Consider the following 8,627-nt stretch of genomic DNA (forward strand, 5'->3'; position numbering starts at 1 on the left):
ACAGCTTTGCACACTCATGACATACTCTCAATTAGCCTAGAATGGTTTTCCAACAGTCTTGAAGGAGTTCCCAGAGGTGTGGAGCACTTGTTGGCTGCTGGTGCTTTACTATGCTGTCCAAATCATCCTAAACTATCTCAATTGGGTTTTGGTCAGGTTATTGCACAGGCCATGTCATTTGACACAGCACTCCATTGTCCATCATTTTGTTCAGCTATCCTTTAAATAACCTGGAGATGTGTTTGGAGTCATTGTCCCATTGAAAAACAAATGACAACTGCTTGCTGGGCTGAGCGCTATGCGCCATTCCAGCAAGAAAAGAGTTATTAATAATTGGGGTTAGCACTAGCTGTTTTTGGGGCTAGTGCTAAACTCCAGGGCCGGTTCTGCCTATAGGCAAAATAGGCAGCCTCCTAGAGCGCCCTTTTGATGGGGGCTCTGGTCTGCCAGATGCAAAAAAGTTAGTAGCCAGCTAGCATCCAAAGCACCCGCTGCTCATCCTAAGAACCCGCCAAGCCAGCACCACCATTGCACAACACCTCCCCCCCCCAGATACCATAATCATCTGCATTCTGTAGCTTGCTGAACTAGTGCAGTGCCACCTCCGAGGCCAGACAGGCAGGTCAGGTTTGTCCAGCATCCTGACATCATGTGCACCTCCATATATCCACTCCATAAGGAGAAGTTTTGTTACAGTGTGTCACCCCAGTAGTGGGGAGTGTCAAAGGGCAGAGCCAATGGGCGGGGTCAAGGGGTAGCAAAATTAGCTTTTTCCTAGAGTGGCAACAATCCTTGCACCAGCCCCGCTAAGCCCCAGCTTAGTAATGGTTTCCGTCTATAAGACCACTACTACTTCTAAGTCTAAATATTAAAATAAGAAAACTGCCAAACCACAGCAGAACACCGGGGTCTGGGAAAAAAACTTCTGCAGGAAAAATGTTTTAGTGTTCCTTTTAAAAGACAAGGTCTGCACTGTCAGTTCTGGATATAACTACAAACAAAAGAATGTATTTGCTTGAAAAGTTTAACATTGGTTTCCGTTAGGTCAACTTCTCTAAAGCTGTAGAAGTATACAAAACTAGAGATGTAACATGTGATTTCCCTAAAGCTTTCTTATTTAGCATTGCAACTAGCTGGCAGCATCGGTTCATGGCATCCTGAAGTTTCTTTAAGTTCCAAAGAACAGCACCCACTTCCCGTGAGAAAACAAGGAAAGACAGCGGGATTTACCCTTTCATTCCAACCTAATTGTTAACAGGCACAAGATTTATTTTTGACAAGTTAGTGCAATGGAACAATAAGCAACGTCTCTATGCACTGAACTTCTTTAATACTTTACCATCTTCTTATCTGAATGTACACATTGGACTCTCTTCAGTAACTGTTTTATTACTAGACATGGCAAATGACAAACCAGATGTAGACTACTACAGCATTGGATACATTGCAGTGGAGGCTGTGATTGGAATAACAGCGGTTTTGGGCAACATTCTGGTCATCTGGGCAGTGAAACTAAACCCAAACCTACAAAATACAACTTTTTTCTTCATCGTGTCTCTTGCATTTGCAGACCTTTCTGTGGGCATTCTGGTTATGCCACTGGCCATTGTAATAAGCCTGGGTAAACATCTGCATTTCTACTCCTGTTTGCTAATGTGCTGTCTATTGATTATCCTGACCAATGCCTCCATCCTATCCCTGCTTGCAATATCTATTGACAGATACTTAAGAGTTAAAATACCCACAAGGTAAGCTACATATGCATTCTATAATTTTATTATTTTCCTTTATTATAGTGTGCATTTTATATTAGAAATATATTGGTTCTGATACTGTATGTATCTGCACTAAGGTTTATTATTATTATTATTATTATTATTATGATTATTATTATTATTTTCCTTTATTATAGTGTGCATTTTATATTAGAAATATATTGGTTCTGATACTGTATGTATCTGCACTAAGGTTCGTTATTATTATGATTATTATTATTTTCCTTTATTATAGTTTTTTTCTATATAGTTCTGATACTGTATGTATCTGCACTAATGTTTATTATTATTATTATTATTATTATCATTATTATTATTATTATTTTCCTCTACCCCTACACTGGAAGCTAATGGGGGGGGGGGGGGAGCCTTTTTTATGTAAATTTCACATCCAAAATTGTTTTGAGATCTTTCTTATCACTAAACTTAAATTTTAACTCATTATTTGTAGAATGTTATTTGCAATATGCCTTTTTATAAATGTTGCAATCTGTATCTGTGTTATATGGGCAGTGGCAATATGTTTTAATAGGGATCATGTGATCACTAGGACTGGTATAACTCCCTCTGGGTCAAACAAAACAAAGAGTAAGGTCACTTCCACACTTGTGTATTTTGGATTTTATTGTGCATCAATATTTAAAAGCCAAAACCAAAAAAGAGAAACAAATATTTTATTGACTTTCTCTTCTGTTTCTGATTTTAGCTAACAAATACTGTTACAAAATACTGACCAATATACTGTATGAATGGGACCTAACGTTAAAGGAGTACTCCACTGCCCCAGCTTTTGGAACATGTTGTTCCGAACGCAGGGTGTGGGCTGTGGAAAGCATGGTGTCATGGCCACGCCCCCCAATGCAAGTCTATAGGAGGGGGTGTGGCATCTTCCATGCTCCCTCCCATAGACTTGCATTTAGGGCCATGGCATGATTTCATGAGGGGCGTGGCCATAACATCACGACCCCCGCAGCCCGCACCCAGCATTCAGAACAAAATGTTCCGAACGCTGGGGCAGTGGAGTTCCTCTTTAAGGCCTCCTAATGCTTTTTTGTCAATATCTTTCCTTCAAAAATGCAAAAAAACATGCATTTTTGTGCTTCATGTGTTTTTATTGAAGTTTTTGTGTTGTTTTTCCAATTTTGAGTCATTTTATTCTTTAATTTATGTTTTTCAAGGATTTCTCTTGAAGAATGCAATAGAAATCCGCAACAGATATATAAAAAGCAGTACACAGCAGTAAAAATTAGGTCTGTGAGTGAACAACTGCCACACCTAGAGTATGCCACATAGTTGAAAAACAGTCCCTATCCAAAAAAGGCACCAGAAATTTGGAAAAATGCCAAAAATGTAAGAAGCACTGCAAGTTTTTTCCCCATATAGTGCACATGCACCATCACTAGTCCAAAAGTGCTATCTGTTTCATTCCAGCCCAGCTGCACCTATATTGTTTCATTATTGTAACTGGGATATGTGATCACCAGCTTGACCAACAAAAAATCACATTGTTTAATGTCAAAGGAAGGGGTATGTCCTGGATAAGCTGACTTTCTGTGAACTACAAGATGACATCATCACTTCAAACTCCTATCCTTCCCACCCAGATCTGTATACTGCTGCTGGGTTTAGGATATATAGTGGTTATATACCTTCCCATAAAGCTGTGTTCACATTTCTTTTTTCCCTCGAAATCTCAATTACAATATTTCACTGGAAGTGTACAAATTGTGGTAAAATAGATAATATTTACTGCAATTTTGGAAAATGACAGCAAGAACCTGGCCAAAACCCAACAAAAACACTACACAAAATAGCATTAATTGGAAACATGTGAACATAGCCTGATGACTTCAAATCATCATAAAAAGTCTTAGTTGTGATTATAGCTTAAAGGGGTGCTCTGGTGGTAGAAAAAAAGCCTAAGGCAGATATGTGTCCTCTCCCCCCCCCCTCCCCCTCATTAGGCTATTTAGTTCTTGCCTGTCTCCCAAATCTGCCAGTCACCATAGCAAGTGCTTACCCTGCAAGTACAACACTAGGTTTAAAAATATTTTAGTCACACCATTGCTTCATATTATCAGTATTAAACTGTAACAGAATTAAAAGGGCTATATAAGAATAATATCCCCTTATACAGTGTCCAGCCTGTATTTTGCCATCAAAATTGCCCCAAACAATAATAATACAATCACACCCTTGCTGTCCTGTGCACTAAGGTCTGTAGGTAAATGGGTTTGGGGAAGATAGTTGGGGGTAGATAGGCCCCTAGTAGGTAGATTTTCCCAGTAGATAGGCCTATAGTAGGTAGGTTCCCCCTGTAGATACTGTAGACTCCCAGTAGGTATTTCACTCCCCTTCTTCCAACTTCCCCAGTCACCAGCACTCTTTTTATCTTCTAGGCCACAGGCAGCTTCATTCCCGCAGCCACTAGAGTCCCGGAGCATCCTCTTATACAGGGATAAGCCTTGTCAGTTTATTCATGCAGTTTCAGAGAAATACCAGAGAAATGCTGACTACTAAGAAAAGAAGAACATTTTGTTTTGTCTGTAATGTCCTAGTGGACAAATATAGCCAAATAATTTGTCTTAAAGTACTCATGCAACAAGCATAGTTTTAATACAGATTCCATCTTCATGGTATGAAAAGACAGTAATTTTTTATACCAGAGATTAACAACAGTTTTATTTTCTAGGTATAAATGTGTGATTACCACTAGGAGAATTTGCATATCGATCTGGTGTGTCTGGATTGTGTCTCTCATAGTTGGGTTGGTGCCAATGTTTGGATGGAACAACAGATCTGAATTAAAGGGTGAAGAGAAAAACTACCTGAAGTGTAAATTTGAAAGTGTTATAGGGATGGATTACATGGTTTATTTCAATACTTTCGGATGGGTTTTTCTTCCCTTGCTGATTATGATAGCTTTATATATTGAGATTTTCTATCTGATCCGGAAACATTTGGCAAAAAGTACAGTCAATGTCAAAGGCAAAGGAATGTTTTATGGGAAGGAATACAAGACGGCTAAATCTCTGTCCCTTGTGTTGTTGCTGTTTGCCCTTAGCTGGTTACCATTGTCCATTCTTAATTGCCTTATCTTATTTAGACCATCTATAAAAGATTCCAGAGGGTTCCAGCTTGCCCTTCCTATATCGATATTACTGTCTCATGCCAATTCTGTAATGAATCCCATTATCTATGCTTATAAAATAAAAAAGTTTAAAGAGAGCTATAAACAAATTGTACAACAATACATCCTGCACAGAGCAACGTTCATTGATAATTCAAGTGGTGAGCATACGATGGACGAAATATCTCAGGATACTTAGCACCATCCAAGACTCATCCAAAAGAGCACAGATTGAATGCAGAATGGATACAGAAGGATACAATATCAATAAAGAGTCATAAATCGTCCTATACCATGTTGGATTACACAAACTGGAAGTAAATGTTTAAAAAAATACAATTATAAAGAAAAGGGAGGTATGTGAATGTTAGGAGTAAATGCATACTGGTCCAGTAGAGACAATTATCTGACTTCCTGGGGGGTCTCTGTACATCTAGCTCCTAGGGATGTTATGTTGTGTTAACACATAGGGGGACATTTGTTGACACATAGAGGGTAACATGTGTACGGGAAAAGTGATGCAGTTGCACATAGCAATCATATTGCTTATTTTATTAAAAAAAAGAGCCTCTGACAAATTAAAAAAGCAATGTGATTTGTTGCTCTGGATAACTGCCCCATTCTTCCTCTACACAGGTTTTGATAAATCTCCCCCATAATCGCTACAGGAAATCACAGGCTGCAGTCAGTGGTCACGTCATGTAGACTGCTTGTTCAGAGACCTGGTGGCACCATGGAATCTCCACGGGAGGTAAGTATTGTGGTTTGTTTTGTTCGTTAACCCCTTAAGGACGGAGGGTTTTTCAGTTTTTGCATTTTTTCTTTTTTCCTCATCACCTTCTAAAAATAATAACACTTTCAATTTTGCACCTAAAAATCCATATTATGGCTTATTTTTTGTACCACCAATTCTACTTTGTAATGATATCTGTCATTTTATCCCAAAATCTAAGGTGAAACGGAAAAAAAAAATCATTGTGCCACAAAATGGAAGAAAAAATAATATGTTGTAGATTTTGGGGGCTTCCGTTTCTACACAGTACATTTTTTGGTAAAAATGACACCTTCTCTTTATTCTGTAGGTCCATACTGTTAAAATGATACCCTACTTTCCTGCTCTCCTTTCGTCCATACTCTTCCTCCTTTGCCCCTTTATTCTGTTCTCCTTCTTGCCCCTTCTATGTGCTCCTTTTCTGCTCTCAACCCTTCCCCCCTTGTTGAAAATATTATGCCCTTTATTCCATGTTTGATCCTGTTTGAGTATTGTATGCGTTACCCGGACCTAGATGGTCATCTATGTATCCACATTGCCTTTCATTGCATGCTCTATATATGTCCATGTGTTATTTACTTAATAAAACCTTTTTGAATTGGGAAAAAAAATGATACCCTACTTATGTAGGTTTGATTTTGTCATACTTCTGGAAAAATCATAACTACATACAGGGACATTTATACGTTTAAAATTGTCCTATTCTGACCCCTATAAGTTTTTCATTTTTCTATGTACGGGGCGGTATGAGGGCTAATTTTTTGCGCCGTGATTTGACGTTTTTATCGGTACCATTTTTGTTTTGAACTGACTTTTTGATAACTTTTTAATAATTTTTTATGGAATATTTTTTGCGCGTACGCCATTGACCATGCAGTTTAATTAACAATATATTTTTATAGTTCAAACTTTTACGCACACGGCAATACCACATATGTTTATTTTTATTTACACAGTTTTTTTTATTGGGAAAAGGGGGGTGGTTCAAACTTTCATTTTTTTTTGCAATGTTATAGCCCCCATAGGACTATAACATGCAGTACGCAGTACTTTGATTCAATACACTGATCACTGCCATTGCATTGCAATGGCAGGGATCAGTGTTATCAGCAGTTGATTGCTCAAGCCTGGATTTCAGGCGTGGAGCAATCAATCGCCGATCGGACGTACAGGAGGCAGGTAAGTCACCCTCCTGTTGCATTCTAGCTGATCGGGACATCTCGATTTTACCACGATGGTCCCAATCAGCCCGACTGAGCTGCCGGGAAGCTTTTACTTTCACTTTAGACACGGCGATCAAAATTGAAAGTCTAAAGAGTTAATGCCGGAGATCAGCCCGATTGGCGATGTTCGGCATTAGCCACGGGTCCTGGTTGCTTATAGCAACCAGGACCCATCGGGTATGATGCGCGCTCACCTGCCATAAATGTCCATATGAGTTAAGGGGTTAATAGTGTTTTCAGAAAAGAAAAATACAAAAAAATCCTGCAAACAAAATTGCCCAATTTTTAGATTTTCTGCAGACTGCTAACACTGTAATACAATATAAGAGATAATATGATTATGGTTTATGATCGGGTGGGAGAGGGATGGGAAGGTTGGAAATTGAATAGAATATGTGCATTGAAAATATTGGATTTTAATGTTTATTTTCTGTACTGGAAAATCAAAAAATAAAGATAGAGTGGAAAAAAAATGATGTAGCACAATACAGTGATAGGTTGTTTGTTTATTTGACTAACATGTAGGAACAGTAAGGAAATGTAATGGTAGAAAGCTATGAAAATGTAACAAAAAATGTTTGTTATTGTTCCATTATATCTAAAATAAAAATGAAGTACCTTTGGAAATCATCTTGATTAAAATATCTTTCTGTTTTGTGCATACATTTCCTATGCAGACCTATGTGTCTTCATGTTTAAAGAGAACCTGTCAAATCCCACAAAAAAGTTATTTGTTACTCAGTATCTAATCTTGATCATTTACATATATTTTTGTGTCTCTAGGACCTATATGTCTCTTACAAATACCCTTTTCCTGCTGCTAACTTGGATTGTCATCCACTGTTTCATTCTCTGCAGTTCTGCCTCTGTGTAACCTTCAGAATAATGGCCAGATGCACATTAGGGAATTCAACTTAAAGGTGAACTCCAGACCATAAAAATTGTCCCCGATAGTGCCGGCAGTAAAAAAAAATAAAGATGTACATACCTTCCTCTGCTCCCCCGGGGCCTCCGGTAACCATGGTCTCCGCCGCAATCCACTTCCTGGTTGTGAGTGGTCGGATGAATCAGCCAATCACCAGCCACAGCGCAGTCCGACTCGGCCGGCGATAGGCTGAGCGGCAGTGTGACGTTTTCGGCCCCGGCCACAGGTGCCGGTGTAGTGAAGAATTTTGTGTCCTGAAGCATTTTCACACTGCCGCTCAGCCTATCGCCAGCCGAGTCTGACTGCGCTGTGGCTGGTGATTGGCTGAATCATCCGACCACCGGCAACCAGGAAGTGGATTGCGGCGGAGACCGGAGCCGGTTACCGGAGGCCCCGGGGGAGCGAAGGAAGGTATGTACATCTTTATTTTTTTACTGTGGCACTATGGGGGACAATTTTTATGGTCTGGAGTTCTCCTTTAAGGCTTGGTAAATGGTGTCAGAGGCAAGGATTTGTCTTTGTATGGTTTGCATCTTTCTCTCAAGGGAACAAATGTCCTCAATGAACAGTTTAAAGTATTTGCTAAGAAGTATTTAAACCAGGATAAAGGTTGGCAAAAGAGTGAAAATTCATTAGTTCACTTGCCCCCCAAAACAATGCCAGAATATGCCAGTAGTACATAGGTTAAGAAACGACAAGCTTAGAGTTTCATCTACAAATGCTAACAGTTTAGGAAATGAGATCAATGAGCTTGATTTGATACTGTAGATCTAGTGGCTGTTACTGAGACATGGTTTAATGA

The 8,627-nt window shown here is 39.1% G+C and overlaps 1 protein-coding gene across 1 annotated transcript; it reads left to right on the top strand.

Annotated features, from left to right (window-relative positions):
* Window positions 1-863: 863 nt before the first annotated feature.
* Window positions 864-7,539, top strand: LOC130356564 (adenosine receptor A3-like). The gene is made up of 2 exons (XM_056558263.1): window positions 864-1,748; window positions 4,468-7,539. Exons 1-2 carry the CDS (start codon window positions 1,399-1,401, stop codon window positions 5,102-5,104), a joined length of 987 nt encoding a protein of 328 aa, XP_056414238.1. The 5' UTR covers window positions 864-1,398; the 3' UTR covers window positions 5,105-7,539.
* The last annotated feature ends 1,088 nt before the right edge of the window (window positions 7,540-8,627 follow it).

The sequence above is a fragment of the Hyla sarda genome, chromosome 2 (assembly GCF_029499605.1).
Source record: "Hyla sarda isolate aHylSar1 chromosome 2, aHylSar1.hap1, whole genome shotgun sequence".
Lineage (NCBI taxonomy): Eukaryota > Metazoa > Chordata > Amphibia > Anura > Hylidae > Hyla > Hyla sarda.